Here is a 22,434-nt window from a genome sequence, read left to right as displayed (position 1 = left end):
GGTTTTATTCTATCCCAGTTCTAACCTGATTCAACATCATTGTGCGCTGGCACTAGACAATGTTGCACTGGAACAAAATAATTCAACCCTGTAGAATAATCAGAGGGAAAAAAGCATTATAGACTTTTGTATAACAGTTGCTAAAAGATAACGTATTGTTGCTTTATTCAACCATGATTTTGTTTGGCTGTCATCCAGGGGGGTAGAGCAGCAATCTGACAAAAAAGTGCACGCGGAGCGCCCCAATGCATGCTAGTAATGCTAGTGCTAGCTACTCCCAGGCACTCTGCTAGCTAGCCGTGGTGGCTGAACATTTTGCCCACATCTGCCCATATAGCCTTTAATGTTGAATTAGTCACTTATGTACATTAATTTATTGTGATCATATTGTAAATATTTATTTATCTGAACATAGGTTGAATTACTTTATACAGACAGATTCGTAAGAATGAGACTGTCAGAGTTCGCGAGCTAGCTACGTTAGCTAACTGTTAGGAGCAGAAATACGGATACAGCGAATGCATACGAGTGGCTGTTGTGCTACGTGAGTGAGAGGTTTGACGTCCTAAAGGCTACATTCCTTCGTTGACACATCCCTAGAGAAGGTAATGTTACATTTATACCGGTTGACACGTGTTTTATTATCGATTAATGATAACATGTAACGTTATATTTAAAGAACTCCACCTTCAGACATACTAGGCTAGCTTATCTAGCTGTTGCTGACTGAGCTAACTAGCAAGGTAGCTAGCTAGCTACTAGTTATGTTACCATTAGCCCATTATTGCAATTTCTTTAATCCTGAAATCATGTTAATGTAAACTAGTTTAACTAACTAGGTAAGCTCCCTGCTCTTAAAATCACCAGGAAGTGTTTCATGATCATGTTGTAACGTTAGCTATCTAAGAAGTCAGCACAAAGCGAGTTTAGCTTAGCTAGTAGGCTTGTTAGCGATGCCTTTTATTCACAGCCTGTTCCTGAATAAGTCACCAGCTTTCTGGCTAACTTGCTGATAAACTAAGGATGCAAAATTATTTTTGTTCACATGACTGCATGGAAAACACTATCATTGAAGCTTCAAATCCAAAGCAACATAAACTTCTGAAGCAAGTCAATTGAATGCCAAGCTACAAATAGTTCCACTTTTAAGCTGGAGCATCAGGACAGCATCAACTAGAAACCTCACTCTGTCCAGTCTCTCAGGTGTGGACCCAGTCCCAGACAACCAGCAGAGAGGTGTGGACCCAGTCCCAGACTACCAGCAGAGATGTCAGAAAGTGCAGGGCTGCAGTTTGTCAGCCCATATGCCTTTGAGGCCATGCAGAAGGTGGATGTGGTGCGTCTGGCTGCCCTGAGTGACCCAGAGCTGAGGCTGCTGCTGCCCTGCCTGGTTCGGATGGCTCTGTGTGCCCCAGCCGACCAGAGCCAGTCCTGGGCCCAGGACAAGAAGCTCATCCTGCGCCTGCTCTCCGGGGTGGAGGCTGTCAACTCCATTGTGGCCCTCCTGTCTGTCGATTTCCATGCTTTGGAGCAGGATGCCAGGAAGGAGCAGCAACTCAGGTAAAACCTTTGAATGATCTCAGAGACAGAGACACTAGTTAACTGTATTATTACACTCAAGGACACTCAACTCAAGTAAACAACTTATACAGGTCGAGTAGATGTGTTTAGTTAGTAATATGACTAACCTCATATTTAGCCTTTTGTAAATAAACTTGGAAAATCAAAATCAAATGCATATTTTTTGAATCTCCCATTTGTTTAACAGAGTAAAGAGTTTGTTTAGCATGTTGTGTGGATGGTAGGGTCAGGACCAGTATCGCAATATTTTTTCCATTGCAAAAAATTGAAAACATGAAGTAGACTCTTTTGTCCTTTACAAATCTGCTGTATGTAAAATATTGTGTGCTATAGCTTGTAAAATAAATACATGTGACTGGATGACAACATAATGATTTGTTTTCAACATTAGGGCTGTTTTCCTAAAGAAGATAAATCCGCTTTGTGTTTTCTTTCCTTGCCACGATACCAACAAGTATCGCAATGTTAGCATTGCGATACTGGTGTTGTCCCAGCCTTAGTGGATCGGAGATACTGATTGTTCTGGTGTGGTGGTGTCCCCTCTGACAGGCACAAGGCGGGTGGCTCTAATGGAGAGAGCATCCTGGTGTCTCAGCTGCAGCATGGCCTCACCCTGGAGTTTGAACACAGTGACCCTCTCAGGAGACTCAGGCTGGCACTCAGTGAACTACTGGCCATCATGAACAAGGTAACAGTCATCTCACTGCTTCCTACGGGGTTAGTTTAACATGTGTATGGCGCTTTTACAGGCCCTCAAAGCACTTTACCAGGCAAGGGGGAAGCTCACCACCTCCACCACCAATGGGTAGCGCCCAACTGAATCACGTGGCCCTGCCTTTAGCAAGCGTCCAGTTTATCATACTCAATGTTGTATTTGTGTGTTGTTAATTTGGCTGTTTTGTCATACAGGTGGCTGATTCCAATGGGGAATGGTTCCTGAAGTCCTCTGAGCTATTTGAGAGCCCTGTTTACCTGGAAGAAGTTGCAGATGTTCTCTGTATACTTCAAGCAGGTACTTGCGTCAATAGAAAATACCTCATTATGTGGAAATGACAGTTTTCTAAAACATATTTGAGAATCAGCAATTTCTCTGATTTTGATTTGGAAGCTTTTCTCACATCAAATAACTGGTTTTGCACGGAGCCCCCAAGTTTGATGTCTGCAGCCCCCCCCTCCTCCTCCTCTTGTCCTCAGAGTTGCCCTCTCTGCTGCCCATCATAGACGTGGCAGAGGCTTTGCTGCATGTGAGAAACGGTGACTGGTTTTTGTGCCTGCTGGTTGCCAACGTCCCTGACAGCTTTAATGAAGGTAGGGTGAACAATGCAAAATAATGTCTATGAAAATTAACAATAAATATATACTCTACGTTTGGACTGTTACAGTATGTTGCACAAATTGTTTAGCTTTACCATGCCTGTACTACTAATTATAAGACCGTATTAGTTGATTAGCTGGTTTTATTGAGCCTGCGGCCCACATGTTTGGCAAGCTGATCCTAGTCTATAGGTGGAGTATATTTAATCTAATAGAATAATCAGTGTCTGTATAGATCCCATTGTAAATCTAGGCAGATACTTATTGACATTGGCTGCCTATTCCACATTTCTTCACCCAGTTAGGTATTTCCCCTTGTAATTGGACAATGTTTCAGCCCCAGAGGTAGGACTAGATTAATGTGTACTCCTTATAATATAGATGAGTATGATTGTCTTGCTACTGGCCCAGAGTGTGTGTGTTCTCTGCTTTGAGAGACACATTATGAAGATCTAGCTCTGCTAGCAGCCTCTGGTGCCTTCTTATCAACCAGGGGGTCAGGCCTGAGTCAATAGCCTATTTGCATTAGCGAGACCAGCGAGAAGGAAGCAGTCAATCGGCAGACATCACATAGCGCTGAACATTAGTGAATCCTCATGGCTTGCTATTGGAATTGGCCTCTTTCAGATAAATGGGCGGGAAATGGGCCCTGTCTTGAGGCATCAAGTGTGGGGCATAACTTTGCCCAGCATATTTACTTCTTCCATTCCTTTACCTAGCTGTGTGTGTATTAGGTATATGTTGTGAAGTTGTTAGATATTGTCGGAGCTAGAAACAACAGCATTTCGCTACACCCGCTAAACACTTGTATGTGACCAATACAATTTGATTTGAACATGAAGCGGTAACTAACATGGTCTTCTTGAGTCTTTTATGGCATATGCAATTCTTTGTAAGTAGGGGAGATGGAAGATAAAATAGTTTGTTAGCTAATGACAGCCTACAATTTTTTTTATTTTTATTTTTATTTTTTTTATTTATTTTTTACCTTTATTTAACCAGGTAGGCTAGTTGAGAACAAGTTCTCATTTGCAACTGCGACCTGGCCAAGATAAAGCATAGCAGTGTGAACAGACAACAACACAGAGTTACACATGGAGTAAACAATTAACAAGTCAATAACACAGTAGAAAAAAAAGAGAGTCTATATACATTGTGTGCAAAAGGCATGAGGAGGTAGGCGAATAGTTACGATTTTGCAGATTAACACTGGAGTGATAAATTATCAGATGGTCATGTACAGGTAGAGATATTGGTGTGCAAAAGAGCAGAAAAGTAAATAAATATAAACAGTATGGGGATGAGGTAGGTCAAATTGGGTGGGCTATTTACCGATAGACTATGTACAGCTGCAGCGATCGGTTAGCTGCTCAGATAGCAGATGTTTGAAGTTGGTGAGGGAGATAAAAGTCTCCAACTTCAGCGATTTTTGCAATGACGGCCTACCAAAAGGCAAAATCCCTGCAGAAGGCCGTCATTGTAGATAAGAATTTGTTCTTAACTAGTTAAATGTATTAAATAAAAGATGGTTGCCTGGCAGTGGGAGCTGGTGGGAGGAGCTATAGGAGGATGGGTTCATTGTAATGGCTAGAATGGAATCAATGGAACTGTATCAAACATATGGAAACAACATGTTTGACTCGGTTCCAATTATTCCAGTCCAGCAATTACAATGAGCCCTCCACTGTTGTCTGGCTCGCTGGCTGCTACTGCCTGAGTACAACTGAACGCGCAGATTGGCAAGTGTTTTTCTGTTCGTCATTAGAAAAACAAGATTTCAGTCTTGGTGTGTTTCCTGACTGATTCCGTGTTTGGTTAATGTTTGTCCCCCATGGGACACTGTAGTCACGGAAGCCTATGTCACTTCCTCAAAATCCCCAGAATGAATATAAGATGACAAATGTAGATGTTTTTGCCAAGGATGTTTTAGTTGCGCAATTGTTCATCTTAGGTGTTTGGTGCAGTATTTCTCAAGTAAAATAATGTTCAACGTGTTGTAGTCAATATTAACACTAGAATAACTGTTTCTGACTCCTATCGATGCCACATAGGTCATTAAAAGGGATTTGTTGCTTTTTAAGGATAGAAAAATAAGTCATCAAATAAGTAATATACACAACTGAAATGTTTGATTTAAAGTCGGTAATGTGAATATGTTATGGTTAATAAGTGATAAGCCGTAATGGGCGTTAACTACCATAATGGGGCTCTAATGGTTTTATTCTGCGTTACAGCATTCCACTCACTCTGTCAGCAAAAAAAGCCAGGTGATGGCTGAGGGAAGCTCTAAAATAATGTTAAATATTTTTTACTGAAAACCGTTATTATTTTTTAAACAATCGAGCCAAAACCGAACCGTCCTCAAACAGCACTAATCATGCACTAGTTTTAGTGCATGTCTCAGTTGGCCATAAACATGTAGTCTTTTAGACTGTCAGCTACAGTGAATAACCGGTCAAAAAGAGAAGCCCTGTTAAAGTGCATGTGCTTTTGAGAGCTATTAGATCTTATTTACAAATAAATGAGTAATGATTCCAGGCCTCATTGGATTTCTGTAAGCAGTCCGTCTACTATGGCATAATGCACTGCTACAGACATTGAAGGTGAAGCAAACAGACAGCGAAAATGCTCTGGTGGGACAAAGAACAATTGTTAAAGATCCTTGAAAGAAGGTTAAGAACATGGAACAATGGCTTGTTTTCATGCATCTTTCATATCCTCTGTTATTATTAATAACAACAAATGATTTGAATAACCCAAATCATTGTACGGATTTCATACAGATGTATTTGTAAAATAGTATTTTGATAAGATAATGTAACACATCCTCTGAAAATAACAACCATTCTCCGCATAGCATGTAACTGATATCTGTGGTGTGTTCAGTGTGCAGGGGCCTGATAAAGAACGGGGAGCGTCAGGATGAGGAGAGCATGGGAGGGAGACGCAGGACAGAGGCCCTGAGACAGCTGTGTCAGATGAACCCCTCCCAGGCACTCAACATCAGAGCCATGGTGGTGAGACCATCTCTCTTATGCCTTTTTCACACTGTCGTACATGAACCATTTGTCCTTTCCAGCAACTAGGGTGGATTTGTAACCGGGCCAGCACAGTACAACTCGGCTCTTAAACCGTAGAGCTGTGCAAATGCCACTGCTGTTTGCTGCCCTGATGAAAACTGTCATGCTGTCCTGTCCACTGTGTGTTTGTCCTCCCCAGGTGGAGGAGTGTCACCTGCCAGGTCTGGGTGTGGCCCTGACCCTGGACTATAAGCCTGACACGGCCGATGATGCAGTCAGCCCTCTGGTGTCCTACGTCAGTGGGCTGCTGCTGGGCACCAATGGGAAAGTACGCACCTGGTTCAGCATGTTCATACGCAACGGACAACAGGTGAAGAACACTGCCTACAATGAGATTTGAACTATACAAATGTACATTCTGCTCCTCAAACACACACACAGGTCTCACCAATACCTTATACTCTCTTACAAACTCCCCTCCCTCAGAGGAAGCGTGAGAGCAGTTCTGTGCTGTGGCAGATGCGTAGGCAGCTATTGTTGGAGCTGGTGGCCATCTTGCCCCGGTCGCGCAGCACCCACGAGCCCAACGACAGTGTGGAGGACGCAGAGAGCAGCTCTGGGTACTCTGGTCTCCGGGAGGAGCACGTGGTGAAGGCCTCCGCCCTGCTCAGACTCTACTGTGCCCTCATGGGCATCGCAGGACTCAGGTAGGTGACACGGAGGAGAGGGAGGGGAGATCAGTTGGGATAGCACTGATGGTCTCTGATAGTTCCACTGTTTGAAATGTTCATGAATTATTTTCATGATGGTGGAGTTATTTAACATTTTTAAAGGATGTAATTAACCTTTGGAAGATTTGTGTGTGTTTGTGACATGTTGAAGTAATGTGTGTGTCTTTCCCCCGTTGACAGGCCCACTGATGAGGAGGCAGAGCAGCTCCTCCAGCTCATGACCAGTCGACCCCCGGCCACTCCAGCTGGGGTTCGATTTGTCTCTCTGTCCTTCTGTAAACTACTGGCCTTCCCCACACTCGTCAGGTATGACCACGAGCAACATCTTTATATGAATTTGACATGTAAAAACACACGTCGAGAAAGAATGACACTGACGCATTCAACACATTAAATGGTTGGGAGGAGAGGGCAGGGCTTGACATGAACTTTTTTAGCCACTTGTCCTTTGGACAAGAAGGACAGATATAAAAATATATATATATATATATATATAAAAAAAAAAAGTTATACTTTTCAAAATGTTAAATGGTCTGTAACACAATTTTAAAACGCATTGCTATCTTCTTTTTACCATCGAGAATCAGACAGAAATGAAGGCTACACTCTGCCTATTGGCTTCTTTGTATATTCAAGCCAGTCTCAAAATACAACACTCCCCTTTAAAGGCTCTCCTGGAGGATAGTTGGCCACCCTTGTTAGCCTATAAAATATTACAACATTAGGCTACAATTACAACCAAATACTTTTTCATCTCTTTATAAAATAATTCCCTCTATGGATCCAAAATGAATACAACCACTGCACGTAATTGTATTTTTTTTTAGCAATGAGGCTGATGCAACCGATCAGACTGTTTAACTTAAAATGTATTTCTTCATATTATAAGCTGAACAATGTGCACATGGCTGTAGGGTATGTGCGAATGTTCCAAAACTTGCGATTAGCGGGAAAACACCGTTCTCAAAAATGCATGGCACGTGCAAGTGGTTTCATGTGACAGAGATGAAAATATCCATTACAAATGGAGACTGAGGGGAGCTCTAAACATGTATCAACTAGCATGGGTTACTAATATGGCTGAAATTGTCTTTGGCTGCTGGACAATAAAATAATGTTGCTTTTGAAAACCAATAGAACATGAGAAAAATGCTGGTTTCTAAAATAATTCCCTCAACATTTCTGTGGTTGTATTTTGGCTAGGCTACTTTAAAACAAGGTAAGACATGCTTCATAAAATGACATAAAACGTCTAGATTTTAAACAGTTACGTTTAAGGTTAAATAGTTTTAAAATGCTCACCTCCTCCACTCAGATTCAAGGTGGGTGATGTGCGGTGCTCAACAGGCACAACCCTTAACTCTCCAGTCTTGTTACCACTTGATCTGAAGTAACGTGCCTCCTTTGTTGACCGAATCAGGCCTTTAGGTGTTAATGTTAATTATCCTTCGTTATATTTGTCAAACATGACTGGCGTTCAGCCTATATTTATATAATTAAAAGTAATTCAAGTTTGGCTACATTTTCTGGAGTATCTCTCATGTCAACATCGGTTTAGACATGAGAGGCTGTAGCTAAGATGCACGTAGGCATTTTTATTTATGTACATTAAAAGTTGATTTTAATATTATTCCAATGTTGGCCTTTGATCCAATTCTGATCGGAGTAATTGTTTGATATTGTGATTTAACAACTTAAATCTATTTATTCTTGTCTGACTTTTTAAAACTTGTCCTGGACAAGAGGACAAGTGATAATGTCGAGCCCTGCTAGTATAAAAATCACACAAACGAACACAGTACAAAGTATTCACAGCTCTGATCTAATGTGTCAATGTGACAGTGAAAGGCTAACAGTAGTCTTTGTATCTAGTACCAAGCAGATGGCAGAAAGATTCTCGCTAGGTTAACAGAGCCAGATTAAACAGGTGGCTTCTCTGCAGCGTTATACTGAGTGGTATCTGTGGCTACGTGACGGTGTTGTGTGATATTGTGTGTCTCCTGCAGCACCCCGGAGCAGGAGCAGCTGATGGTGATGTGGCTCAGCTGGATGATCAAAGAAGAGGAGTACTTTGAGAGGTGAGGATGGTGGCCTGGTCCTTATGTGATGATAGACATTATCAGACCTGGGTTCAAACGGTATGTGTTTCCTTTCATATACTTTAGTTTTCCTTGATTGCGCATCAATCGGTGCAATCATTTCACACGATATGGGCATTTCATTAGCAAACCTCCAAAATGGTCATGATGACATGAGTCATATGTCTCTCGACATTCAGTAATTGTCTTCCAGTTAAACAGGCTCAGAATTTAGCAATGTCTGACAAAAAAAGTGCCCTGAGTGTTCTTTTTCATGTCCCCAGTTCCAGTCACTGTTCCCTGTTTTTCTCTGGTAGGAGAAAGGCTGAGGCCAGACAGAGCTCGTCTCAAAACAAACAGTGCAGGGATGCGAGGCAGGGTGGGTGGTGATGGATGAGGGGGGGAGTTGGGCTGGAAGGGGGAACAAACCCGGGAGGCCCCGACAGGCTTTTAAAAATGTAATAAGCCCTTCATTGAACCATGAGTTATCACTGCAGCAGCCCAACTCCCCCTCTGGGATGGTAAATGAGTGTTGCCCGGCGCCGTGGAGGGGACACTAGGCCGGAGGAGGGGGGTGTCTAATATAGCTGGGCATAATCATTTTATTAAAGCGCTGTCCTCTAAGATGCATTGTAAGCCGTCGGTTTAAATCTCTCTCTCTCCTGACCCCCTTTTTTTCTCTCCCTCCCTCTCTCACACACTCTTGTGTGTACAGTGCTGCAGGGGTCGCCGCTTCCTTCGGAGAGATGCTATTACTGGTTGCCATGTATTTCCATAGCAACCAGCTCAGCGCCATCATCGAGCTGGTCTGCTCCACTTTGGGGATGAAGGTAAGGTGGGGAGGGATCGATAGTCCAGGGAGAGAGGGAGAGTGGCTAACTGTTGTACTTCCTCCACTTCAGCTATGCAGGGAGCCTACAAACAGAGGGCTGCCTGCCAATACACTGACTGTTGTGTTCAGTTATTTTTGCTGTCACTTCATTTCTCAGAGAAAGAGGGTGCAATGTAATTTGGTTGTATTGAATTTTATTCTCACCCTAGGCTGTCGGCACTGAATCCATTCTGCTTTTGTCATGTAGAATTTCTGTTATCCAATATGAATAGAGTGGAATTATTAACTGCCAGGTTCATTCATTGCCCTCAGGATGTTTTCACTAGGTACTGGCTGCAATAAAAGCAACTCCCTTGGTTGATACCAGTCTAACTGATCCTTCTGTAAATGATACCAGTCTAAACTGATCTCTTGGTAAATGCCACCCTTTCTTCCCTGCAGATTGCAATTAAGCCCAGCTCTCTGAGCAAAATGAAGACCATCTTTACCCAGGAGATTTTCACTGAGCAGGTACTTCAGCCACATATACCATTTGTCCACAGTTAGCCTAATCTTTTTAGATAGCATATTTCTTTATGATTTACATGTTGTTTATTTGCTATACAGTGCCATATTATTTCAACATTTCAGTAATTAGAATGATTTACCTATTTCAACTTGTTTCATTATTCATGTTTTTGTATTTGAACTGATTTGATCCTCCATCCGTAGTTTTGGCCAGGTGTATTGAAACTGTATTGATTTTTGTCGAGGTGGTCACTGCCCACGCTGTGAGGGTGGCGGTTACCAACAACCTGAGTGCCAACATCACAGGCTTCCTGCCCATCCACTGTATCTACCAGCTGCTCCGCAGCAGAGCCTTCACCAAGCACAAGGTCTCCATCAAGGTAGGCCGTTCTCCAGTCTGTGGTTCTGTTATTGGCCTCATGCTTTTTCTGTTCATTCATGGCTGCATCTACTGGTTACTTCCAATGAATGAGGGTTGTGGCTTTGGTGAGCAGCATGGTGAATTCCACTTGCTATAAAAGCAGATATGGGAAAGAGCACTTACACCTGAGAAATAGTTTAAATGTTTACTAGTACTAGCCTTTTTGGTACAATAGTCTATACAACAAATACATATTAATATACACATTAATACTGTTGAATTCCATGTCTCCAATAGGACTGGATCTACAGGCAGCTGTGTGAGACATCCACCCCGCTCCACACCCAGCTGCTGCCCCTCATCGATGTGTACATCAACTCCATCCTGACCCCAGCTTCCAAGGCCAACCCTGAGGCCACCAACCAGCCAATCACTGAGCAGGAGATCCTCACCGTCTACCAAGGCTCCACTGCAGGGGTGAATGAGTTTTTAAACACGCATGTAACACACACACACAGGGGGTAAGGTTTTCTAAAGACTGGGGTGGGTTTTCCTCTTACTTTTTACCTAGCCTTTGCTCCTTCCATATTTATTTTGATGCTGACAAACTCCCCAGTCCCTGCCAGTGACAAGAATACCCATAACATGATGCTGCCACCACAATACTTGAACATACATAGGGGTTTCACCCAAACCTGTAGTTTTTAATTTAGGCCAAAAAGTGAATTCCTTTGTCGTGCAGTATTACTTAACGGTCTTGTTGCCAACAGAATAGATTTGGAGCTAGTTTTTTTTTTTTACACAGGCTTCATTCTTTTAAATCATACAGGCCATACAATTTTACAAATACAATTTTCAAGTATTGTGGTGGCAGCATCATGTTATGGGTATTCTTGTCACTGGCAGGGACTGGGGAGTTTGTCAGCATCAAAATAAATATGAAAGTAGCAAAGCCCAGGTAAAAAGTAAGAGGAAAACCCACAGTCCTTTCCTGTAAACCTAACCTAGTTAGATAAAGGTTAAGTAAACATTTTGAAAATCATCTTGGGATAGTTTTATTTTTCGGCGGGACAATTACATTTCCTTGGTGAAGACATTGGTAAAGACACAAGAATGGCTTGCCAAGAGGTGCTGAAGGTTCCAGTCGCAGTCCTTACGTAAATCTTGAAAATCAGAGGCAATGTTTGAATGTTGCTTTCCATCAATGATTCCCAACCAAATGTACTGAGCTTGAGCAATTTCTACAAAAACAATAGATTTGTTGCCCTCAGAGTAGTGCAAGGTTGCTAGAATCTTATTTAATATGATCCACAGCTGTAATAGTCCCTGTCGGTATCCGATAGAACGTGACCTTTTGTTGTCTGCTTGTTTTAGTCAATTACAAAAGTACATGTCTAAAAATGACTTTTCCTGACCATTCTCACTACTTAGAAAAATGTCATATTGTAGGCCTGCGTGAGTACTAGCTAGCTACTGACCGGAACAGCTAGCCAATACCAACCACACAAACAAACGGACTATATAGCTACAAGTAGTGAGTGGAGTTAAACTGACTATACTGAACAAGTTAAAAGTCTTACTTGTGATCAAATGTTTTCCACACACATAGCTACGTGTAGCCTACTTGAACACAGCGTCCCCACATTTCCCACTCCCACACCGAATAGCCTGAAGCCACAGGGATCTTCTTGCAGGCTCCATTTCCCTACATGGGACATTTCGAACTGTAGGTTGGGACTTTTAACCTGGTTACGTGTACATTGAAGAATACAGCAGCTTTTCGGCGTGTTTTGTTATTTCTGTATAATTGATGACGAAGTTGGCTCTTATTTTACAATGATGGTCACTTGGAAAGAGTTTGGGGAAAAACAATCTATGGGCGTGGTCAAGGGAATTTCTGATTATTATGTGAACATCGAGTATGGCTGCCATAGGTGCTTCCACTAAGTGTTAACCCAGGGGTCTTTTATTTTATTAATTTGGAAAATGTTCTATAAAATAAATGTCACTTTGAAAATGTGGAGTAGGTTGTGTAGATCGGTTGGAGGAAGAAATCGAATTGAATCCATTTTTAGATTGAATTTTAAGGCAGTTAAATGTGGAGACGGGGTCAAAACCCCTTCCATCAACGGCTAATTAATGAGAAAAACATGTCAGACAGATCAAACTAGCTCTTAACAGCCCAAATATATAAATGTATCCATGCATGCTGTAAAATATAGATTGCTCAAACAGGTTGTACATGCTTTGGAGATAAAACAAGGTTTGACACAATCACTGGATGGTGCAGATTTAAAAGCAAGCAGCAAAGCCACCATGTAAAATATTCACGTTAAATGGTAGTTGGTCCGTTTCAATCAATTAATCTGACCATTCGTTATGTTTAGAGGCCATTGGGAGTAAATTGCCTTTAATATCATTATAGTCTCCCTGGTCTATTGGGCTGTCTGCAGCCACTGACATGATATTTAACGATGTCATACATCAGCAACGCCGTATTCACGTCCTGCCATCCACTTTGTTCTTTTATTCCGCCTTGGTTGCCTGAGAAGGTCAGAGAGAGGGCCATTTGTCGCTAGTAGCCCATTGGCCCTGCAGTGTAGAACACTCTGTGGCGACCTGCCCCTGACCTCTCCTCGTCTCTGTCTCCCCCCGATCTCTCTCTTTCTCCATCTCTCTCTCTGGCAGGGAGAGGGTGGTCGAGCGGTGCGTTCCAGATACAGCATCACCACACAGCTCCTCATCCTCTACTATATTCTGTCCTATGAGGAGGCTCTCCTGTCCAACACTAAACAACTGGGTATGTATCCTACACAATCTCCTCCTGGGTGTGTACCATGGGGATCCCCTGATAAATACAAGTACCATTGCGTATGTTACTCCTGAACTTCATTCATTCAGCCACCCTTGGCTTCTCTCCTCCTGTTGCTGCTTTTTCTTCTCCTCCACTCAGGCACTTACATTGTCTTCTCCATTGAAGAAGCTATGCTGTGTTTGGAATGGACAGAGAGAGAGAGTGTCAGGGAACCAAGGGAAAAGGCAGGCTTTGTCCTCTGTTGTTAAGCTACTATGAAACTGTGTGTTGCTATGGGGGATTCCTTTCTCCCCTCCTGGCTTGGCTGGCTTGGCTTTCTTTCAAGCTTCCATTTATTCTCAATAACCAGCCAAGTATAATGTCCAGGGGAGGTGTTACCTACTGGACTGAATGACTTGGCAGAGTCAGTATTTCTTGGATGGTAAGGTCTTCCCTCCCTTCATTAGTCCTCATTTACGTCTGTGTTAGTTTATACATATGCTCCCCTCTTAATTGTTGTGCTGCTGCACCCTTCAGGCAGGAATAATGATGCCCATCAGAATTGTTATTGAAGCCATTTCAGTGAAGAATCACCCCACTCTGGTAGTACTCACACAGGGTGTTTTTAAGTAGACAGCAGGGCCAAATCAACCTCTCCTCTGTCCTCAGCTCTGATGCAGAGGAAGCCCAAGTCGTACTCTGCCATACTCATGGACCAGATCCCCATCAAATACCTCATCACCCAGGCCCAGGGCCTGCAACAGGAGTTGGGGGGTAAGTACATCTAATGTACAGGGTATCCCTAAGTACTTATTACAGTAAGTAGGGGTTGGAGTGTCTTTTGAATTGACATTGTTTTTAATCGGTCATATTTAAAGCCCCATCAACATAGATTCTATGTATATGCAAAGTGTACCCAGATAATTTAGGGAGTCAAAAGTGTATAATTTGTAACTTAAAATGTAATTTATTATATTTTTTACCAGTTAATGTTATGAAAGCAACTAGTTAGCCTACTGATTAACCTACTACACTTTCTCTTTTGGTGCTCCAGCAAGTTTATTTAGGCACCTATTTGCCTGGTAGCCAGTGTTTAGTGTAGGCTACCATCAACCTAATGCAAGCCATTCTTACCTGCTAATTTGTAACACTGTGTGTATAACTTATTTCAGTGTATTAGCCTTCTTTAGGGTCAGCGTTCTTTTCCTTTGCTTGTTTTAGTGTCATGTCTTTTGACTCCTCTCCTTTCCTCCCCCTCCCCAGGCCTCCACTCGGCCTTGCTGCGGCTGCTGGCCACTAACTACCCCCACCTGTGTATGGTTGAGGACTGGGTGTGTGAGGAGGAGGTGACAGGAACCCTGCCTCTGCTCCGGAGGATGCTGCTCACCTCTAACACCTGCAGATACTCCCAGACACAACTCCATGACGGTGAGACTGGGGAGGTTGAGGGAGTGGGGTGGGGAGGTTGAGGGAGTGGGGAGGTTGTGGGGAATGGGGGTTAGGGTGGAGAGAACAGTTTTGGGAATGGTGAGTTTATATCAGATTTTATGGGGCTAGTTTTTGAAGAAGCCCTATAAGAGGCCAATAAAGAGTAATGTGCAGTTTGGGAAGGTAGTTGGGACTCAACAGAGAAGAGTAGTTCTAGACTCCGTAATAGTGAGTGGGATAAACACAGGGTCATGTGATGAAAAGTGTGTTGTTATCCTGCAGTAAGGGCTTCAGTGTCAGATTATCATGCTGCTATTGGCCTCTAATAGAGAGATGGAGCCCCCTGGTAGATCACCATGGTTGCATCCCAAATGGCACCCTTTTCCCTAAATATGCACTACTTTTATAGGGCATAGGGTGCAATTTGAGACGCAAATACTTTCACTGTCAGGGAATCAGACCTACTACTGCTGCATAGCTCCAAGGCACTTCTAACCTAATCTCATCTGTAAAACTACATCTGATTAGGAGGGAAATAATCTATCTACACGCAAATGTAATCCAATATTCTCCCCATCAAAAACAAAATACATTTTCTTTATAAGAAAATCTTTAAATTTGAATCGTAACCTGGAGCTTGTTTCTTGGTTATGTAAGTCATTTCCCTAGTGTGCCATGGAGAAAAGTAGCCGTTTTTAGAAAGGAAGAGAAAGAGGAGGCCCAGAGGCGACCGTCTCCTGGATTACAGTGGACACAAAGAGGGAAGGAGAGGAGGGATCCTATACTGCAGCAAAACAGAGGCTTGGTGGTGTTCAGTAGAGCCTGGGATGCAAGTAGTGCTTTTATGTCATAGTGATATTAACAGCCTCTGTTGTTGGGGAGGTTGACCTTTTAAGTGAATCAGCTGCAGAACAGAGCAGAAAAGAGAGGAGTTGAGACTAGAGAGATGTGTGTACTCTCCCTCTCTCTTTCTCTTGCTTTTTTTCCTTTCTACCCATGCCATCTGCTCCCTCCATCCACATTGATGTGAAATAAGTGGACAGGTGAAAGCAAGCCTCACGATTGACCTCTGCTATATCACCTTCAGGCTGTCCTGTGGTTTCAGATCAGTGGAGTGGAAGGAAAGGAGACTAGATTGTATCAAGCCAATCTATTAACACTCTGGGCCAGTTTCCCAAACCAGAGTCATTTTAGGCCTGGACTACAAATCTCCATTGAAAGTGCTTTTTAGTCCAGGACTAGGTTTGATCTGTGTCTGGGAAACCAACCCTAAATAAACTGTATTAACAGGGCAGTCTAGGATTTGTACTTTTTTTTTTTTTGACTTCTATATTAAATATAAGAGGTTTAATTTCTCCAGCCTCGTCCCTCAGCTGTAGGGCTGCATGATATGGGCAAAACATCTAATCACAAATGTATTTATTTATTTTGCACTAAATATTGCGATTTGACTTCTAATATTTAAAAAACACTTGGATGAACCGTTGAAATCATATATAATAATTATTCTAATTATATGGTTGGAATACAGTGTTTGGCATGACAATGAATGAAAAAGACAGGTAGGAGTAGTGACGGGGCTGGAACCTAAATATTGGTCATTCTTTCCCAGGGGACCCTAGTTAGATTTGAATAGCTGTTACATTCAGACAAAGATTTTAGAATATGCTTCGCTATTCCTCTCTGATTTAGAACATGTTGTAGCACAAACATTTTGATGTACACCACCACTGTATTAGAGCTACAGTTTGTTAGCCAGATTTGCCCTATCTCAGTCAGTGCATTTAGCTTGCTAGTTAGTGATAGCAATTAGCATTAGCAGCTAACGGCCCCAAAAATTGGGCACATGCAGCTTGCTAAGTCTAACTAACTAGCATTTGCTGATGGGAAGATACACAAACTTTTTTTCTCAATATTTTTTTTTGATGCGCGCTGTGTTAAGAAGCAGTGTGGCTTGGTTGGGTTGTGTATCGGAGGACGCATGACTTTCAACCTTAGTCTCTCCTGAGCCCGTACGGGAGTTGTAGCGAGAAGACAAGATAGTAGCTACTAAACAATTGGATACCACGAAATTGGGGAGAAAACGGGGTAATTATTTTTTTTTTAAATACACTAACTAATAGTAAAATAAATACAAAATGGATTTACTTTTAAGAAGCAAAGTATGCAGCATCGTTCTTGTTTGGATTCTGTTGAGTGAATCTACAGAGAGGAGAACTGCTGCCTGTTTGAGTGAGTGACAGGGGGCGGGACTTGGTTTGTGTGGAAAAGCATCCTAGAGGGAGAAACTACAATCGGAGTAAACTATGAAAACCGATGTTACAGGCGGTGTTTCAAAATATTGCCAAAAATATGGATCTCTTGCGATATGGATATGCAACTTTATGTACATTTGATAAATTGTTCAGCCATACATTGTTTACCAAAACAAGTTCTGTGGGTGTCCCCGCTTTTTTGTTTTTTCGAATCCAGGATCGGCCCTTTTAAGACTCTCCTTTTAAGCTTTTTCTTCTCCTCCCTCTCTCCCAGCCTTCCAGAAGGTTCCTTCCAGTGGTCCCAGACTTATGAGGATGCTGGACCACCTGACCCTGCTGTCAGCTGGAGACCTGATCCCCTACGCCGAGGCTCTGACGGGTAGCATGGGGCTGCTACTGGGCCCCAGTGTCCCCCGACGTATCCCCCAGACCCTCAACAAACTCTGGATGGTCCTCAACACTGTCATGCCCCGCAGGTCAGCAATATTATAGAGAGGAAGGGCTTGTTTGCTGGATGTCGCGACCAGAGATGGAGTTCATGTTCAATTCCATTTCTGTCTTCACTGGTGGTGATAAGGGGGTGGACCCTCAGTGCCCCAGTGTTTCCAGGGGCACTGAGTTACAGTCAGCAGGAGCAGGCAGACCAATGAATCCCCGCATGCATGGATAGCTGCTCTGTAACGAGGACACGACAGCTCAGGGCAGGAAAAAGGGAGGGGACTCTCCAGGGTTTGGGGCATAATAGATAGTTTTTTTCCCCCCTCCTCATCCCCTCTTCAACCGTCTGTGGTGGTATTGAATGGTGCTGTGCAGAGGGAGGCCTGTGGGGAGGAAGGAGTGATGAAGCTGGAAGGGAGCGCTGGTGTTGGAGTGTCGACCTCTCACGGGAACCATTTGATTAATGTCATACAGTCTGCAGGAGGGAACACAGACAACAGTGTGAAGAGAACTGGTGGTAGCTGCTTCTCTGTCTGAAAGGAAATCTTGTCCTTGCTTGAATGCACCATTAGAGTTTTCAATGGGAAACTGAAAGGTGTTTGCAATTGAATAGAGTTGATCATCACAAAATAGATCTGCTGCAACAGGCTACTGTATAGCTAGTAGTAACATCATCCCTTTAAAAAGAAACCTTATGACTGTGTTTAGAAGTCCACAGCGTAGCAAAACGTTCTGCAACAGAAAATGAAAATGTGTTGGACAAGTTCAGGTAATATATCACTGGGGCACTTTGTCTGAAAACATTTTCTCCCCACTGACCATGGCCCTGCTCTCTTTCCTCCATGTTTTCCTCCAGGCTGTGGGTGATGACGGTGAATGCCCTGCAGCCCTCAGTGAAGATGCTGAGGCAGCAGAGGTATATTCAGAATGACCTGATGGTTGACCCCCTCATCGTGCTGCGCTGTGACCAAAGGGTCTACAGGTAGGCTACAGCACATGGTTATCTTTACTGTTGCACCTTTTTCTTTGTGTACGGACTGAAACAAGTTTCAAGGGTCAGGAAAACTGATTGCCAACTGTCTATAGCTGGAATGTGCAGAGAGACACACACAAGTGTACTGTGGGAGACATTTTGATCAAATTTGGGCTGGAGAAGGGCTCAATATATTTGAATCCCAATGTATTGTTTTGCAATTGTAGACTTGGAATTTGTAAAACGTATTTCCTGTTTAAACACAATGAAGCCTACATCATTATGTGAGTAAATAACATCTTTGTGTCCCTTCCTCAGGTGTCCCCCTCTGATGGACATTGTTCTCCACATGCTGAATGGCTACCTCCTGGCCTCCAAGGCCTACCTCAACTCCCACCTGAAGGAAACAGCGGACTTTGACCGGCAGAGCCAGACCATCTCTAACCTGGGCCTGGGACAGGCTGGACAGCCAGACACCCCAGAGGTCACCCGAGAGGAGCTGAAGAACGCACTGCTGGCCGCTCAGGTAACACAGTGGGAGAGACACCCGCTCATACATCCTCTTTCACACAGCTGTACTATACTTGTGAGGACTTTTTGGGGACCAACAATTCTCATTCAAAATCCTATTTTCCCTAAACCTAAATCTAATCCTAACTCTAAAAATAGCCTTTTTGCAAGTGAGGACTGGCAAAATGTCCTCACTTATCAGAATTTTAGTGTTCTTACTGTTACTTACTGTTACTGTTCTTCTGAGGACTTCTGGTACCTACAAGTATAGGAAAACGTGTCCACTCACACAGACACACAGAGTGTATAGTACATCAGTCATTTCAGTTGTAGGTAGAATCTCACATTACGTCTCTGTCTTGTTCTTCTCTCTGACTCCAGGACAGTGCTGCAGTCCAGATCCTGCTGGAGGTGTGTCTGCCCACCTCAGAGGTGCAGACTGGGCCCTTAGGGGCTGGGGGTGACGCTGAGAGCTTGCTCCAGAGCATGAGGGCTGCGCCCGGGCCCATCAAACAGGAAGAGGGGGCCAGGAGAGCGGAAGGGGAAGGCGAGCCGGATGGGGGGTTACTCAGTGACCTGAGGGAGGTGCAGTGTCTCATCTGCTGTCTGTTGCACCAGATGTTCATCGCTGACCCCAACATCGCCAAACTGGTTCACTTCCAGGTAAACACTGTTCTACTACGTACAAGTGATGTTTTTTTTTAATTCCAAACGGACCCCTAGCCCCTTTGTCGATAAGGCTTCAAGGTCTGAAAGTGTCTTTACAGATATGATCCCGTCATGGCAGCATTTAGTCATAACAAACAGCATAACAAAATGGCGTCTACAGGCTGGGATAATGAATGTGTCCTCCCGTGTGCCACAGAAGAGCTGTTGTCAGTGTGTGAGTCGTGAGAGGGGAAGGAATGTCCTGCAGCCTGAATGACTGCAGCAGTCCCAGTAGTAGGAAGCTGCCATATGTTTCACTTCATCAACACAATCCTGCCCCTCTGTCGCAGTAATCCTGCCTGCTTGGATCCGTGCTGCGCACACAAGCTGCCGCTGCGGCTACCCTGTGTGTTTACATCGCAAGACAGAAGCTCAGTCAAAGCTACTACTTACCCTCTGCTTTTCACTCCTTTTTACTTTCATTCTATTCTGTCTCCTTTCTTCTCTCACCTTCTGTCTCAGGGTTACCCTCAAGCTCTGCTACCCTTGACCGTAGCTGGCATCCCCTCCATCCATATCTGCCTGGACTTCATCCCAGAGCTGCTGGCCCAGCCCCAGCTGGAGAAACAGGTGAGCCCCCCTGTGTCCTCATCTGGCATCCAAGCCCACAAAGCTGAGCATGATTAGCCCTGTGCCTTTGTCAGTGTTTTACATCAATTTGTTTCCAGGCCTGTTTAAGCAAAATTTCTACTGAAACCTGTCTCTCTGGACAGAAAGTACTGGCAATAACTGGTTCTTGTCTCCCTCTACAGATCTTTGCCATCCAGCTGCTGTCCCACCTGTGTACCCAGTACGCCCTGCCCAAGTCCCTCAGCGTGGCCCGCCTGGCCGTCAGTGTCATGGCCACGCTGCTCACAGGTCAGCTCTCTCTCGCTTTATCCATCTATCACTCTCCACCTCCCCCATCTCTACCCTGTCATTGTTGGCCCTCTTTTTCCTCCCCTTATTGCATCATGTCCTACCGGCCTCCCTGTCTCTGTACTCTGGTATGTTAGTGTCATCTCCTGGTGGGTCTCTGTTAGTGCAGCATTGTCATCACTCATAACAGCCTTTTCCCCTGTTAGGTCTAGGTACAGCTTGTTCTAGCCTCCTTGCTGTTCATGATGTTCATATGTTTCTCTCTATTGCTCTCCCTCAGTGCTGACCCGTGCCAAGCGTTTCTCCTTCTTCATGCCTACCCTGCCGTGCCTGGTGGCGTTCTGCCAGGCCTTCCCTCCACTCTACGATGACGTGGCGACCCTGCTGGTGCAGGTGGGACAGGTCTGTGCCTCTGACGTGTCCACCAAGACCAGGGACATCGACCCGCTCATCACCAGTAAGTGTGTGTGTGTTAAAAGGGAACACTGCCTCTACCTCGCTCTCCAACCAAGGGGGATGAATTGAGGAGGAAACTGAAGAGGATGGTTTTGGAGGGCAGTGGAAGTTCATAAAAATGATGATTTATTTATTAAAAACCAATGAGTCCCGGCCCTTATCACGGTTAGTGTAATGAAATGTTCTTGTGTGATTTGGAATATAATAGAGAACTCAAAAAGAAAGGAGGACCAAGGCACTCTTCATATAATTGATTAAAATGCCTTTTAGTATGGCATGTTCAAGAGAAACAAAGTTTTTAAAAACTGTTACTCCCTGACGAAGGCCATGCAGCCGAAACGCGTCAGTTTTTAAAAATGTTGTTTCTATTGAACATACCATACTAATAAAGACATTTTAATCAATTATATGAAGAGTGCCTTGGTCCTCCTTTCTTTTTGATGACCAATTTACCCCTTTTACCCTTCTATCTACCAAAATGTACTATTGTGTACCTTAGTAGCGCTTCCCTTCCTCCTCTTTCTACATAATAGAGAACTCATTCTAGTTGCAATGCTCCCATAGTCTTTTTTTTTCAGTAGTGTTGGATCTAATTTTATAGGAAAAGACCATGAACACGTGTACAGATTTACTCATTAGTGTAACTGCATTGGAGATGTGGTCAATTCCACATCAATTTCAGTCCGTTCAGGCACCACTGTATGTCCAATTCAACTGCCAGGAATTGAATCGAAGTTGACCCGAACACTGAACAAGAGATGAGCATTTATAAAGGTGCATCAATAGCAGTATAGTCTAACATCCCTCTTCTCTCTCCTGTACCCTCTCTCCCTCCCTCAGGGCTGCAGTACCTGAAGGTGAAGCCTCAGGAGGTAGTTTCAGGAGGGGACAAGTCCAAGCTGAGCCTTCCCCAGAGGGCTGCAGAGGAGCTGGGTGGTGCTGACCCGGATGTCCAGCTCTGCTACCGGATAGAAGCCACCTTCATGGACATCATCAGCACCAGCCAACACGGACTATAGACAGAGACTTGCAGGTGGAGAGAGCACTGGGGCTGGTGCAGGGTTGTACGTTTAGATATGAGTGTTATTTTCAATGTGTATGTTGTAGTGTGCGATGTCTGTATTTTGTAGGTAATGAAAGATACAATATGCTGTAGGTCTGTTTTCTTGACCATTGTATAAATATTTTTCTAAGCTGACTTCTTTCTCAGCAAAAAAAAAAAGTTTTTTTGAAATGATCAGGTAACCTTGAATTATGTAGTGTTTTTGTATTGTACATCTTGTTTGTATTAAAAAAAACTTAAACTGAGACTCGTCCTTATCACATTGCCACAAGTAGCAGGATCAACCGCATATATTGCAAATGAGCGCGATGCAAGACTACTGTATCTGCGCAGTTGCGCTCCACTCTGCAGCAACGTTGGCTGCTGTTAGAAACACTGATATGTGAATGCTTCCATACTAGGTTACTGCTTGGTTAATGGAAAACGCCACCAACTAACCTGGTATTGGTGATACTCTCTTCGTTCTCGGTTCTGGAGAACAGTTATCTTATGAATGTCCAGTTACAGATGGTTCTACAAACACTAAA

At 43.6% G+C, this 22,434-nt stretch overlaps 1 protein-coding gene across 2 annotated transcripts; it reads left to right on the top strand.

Moving 5' to 3' along the window:
* The first annotated feature begins 20 nt into the window (after nucleotides 1-20).
* LOC110537472 (integrator complex subunit 2) lies at nucleotides 21-22,152 on the top strand. 2 transcript variants are annotated; one of them, XM_021623541.2, is made up of 25 exons: nucleotides 21-605; nucleotides 1,204-1,560; nucleotides 2,131-2,269; nucleotides 2,491-2,593; nucleotides 2,776-2,889; nucleotides 5,782-5,912; nucleotides 6,115-6,285; nucleotides 6,402-6,622; nucleotides 6,827-6,952; nucleotides 8,653-8,724; nucleotides 9,440-9,554; nucleotides 9,998-10,066; nucleotides 10,309-10,443; nucleotides 10,722-10,901; nucleotides 13,113-13,224; nucleotides 13,888-13,992; nucleotides 14,482-14,646; nucleotides 17,176-17,377; nucleotides 18,196-18,321; nucleotides 18,631-18,838; nucleotides 19,204-19,485; nucleotides 19,993-20,100; nucleotides 20,283-20,388; nucleotides 20,669-20,845; nucleotides 21,685-22,152. In XM_021623541.2, exons 2-25 carry the CDS (start codon nucleotides 1,268-1,270, stop codon nucleotides 21,861-21,863), a joined length of 3,639 nt encoding a protein of 1,212 aa, XP_021479216.1. In that variant the 5' UTR covers nucleotides 21-605; nucleotides 1,204-1,267; the 3' UTR covers nucleotides 21,864-22,152. The 2 variants fall into 2 exon arrangements, with proteins under 2 accessions (XP_021479216.1, XP_021479215.1); XM_021623540.2 differs by having other exon boundaries at nucleotides 22-605; nucleotides 1,196-1,560.
* The last annotated feature ends 282 nt before the right edge of the window (nucleotides 22,153-22,434 follow it).

The sequence above is a fragment of the Oncorhynchus mykiss genome, chromosome 12 (genome assembly GCF_013265735.2).
Source record: "Oncorhynchus mykiss isolate Arlee chromosome 12, USDA_OmykA_1.1, whole genome shotgun sequence".
NCBI lineage: Eukaryota > Metazoa > Chordata > Actinopteri > Salmoniformes > Salmonidae > Oncorhynchus > Oncorhynchus mykiss.
Note: the sequence above shows the minus strand (reverse complement) of the source record. Positions and strands in the feature narration are given on the sequence as shown.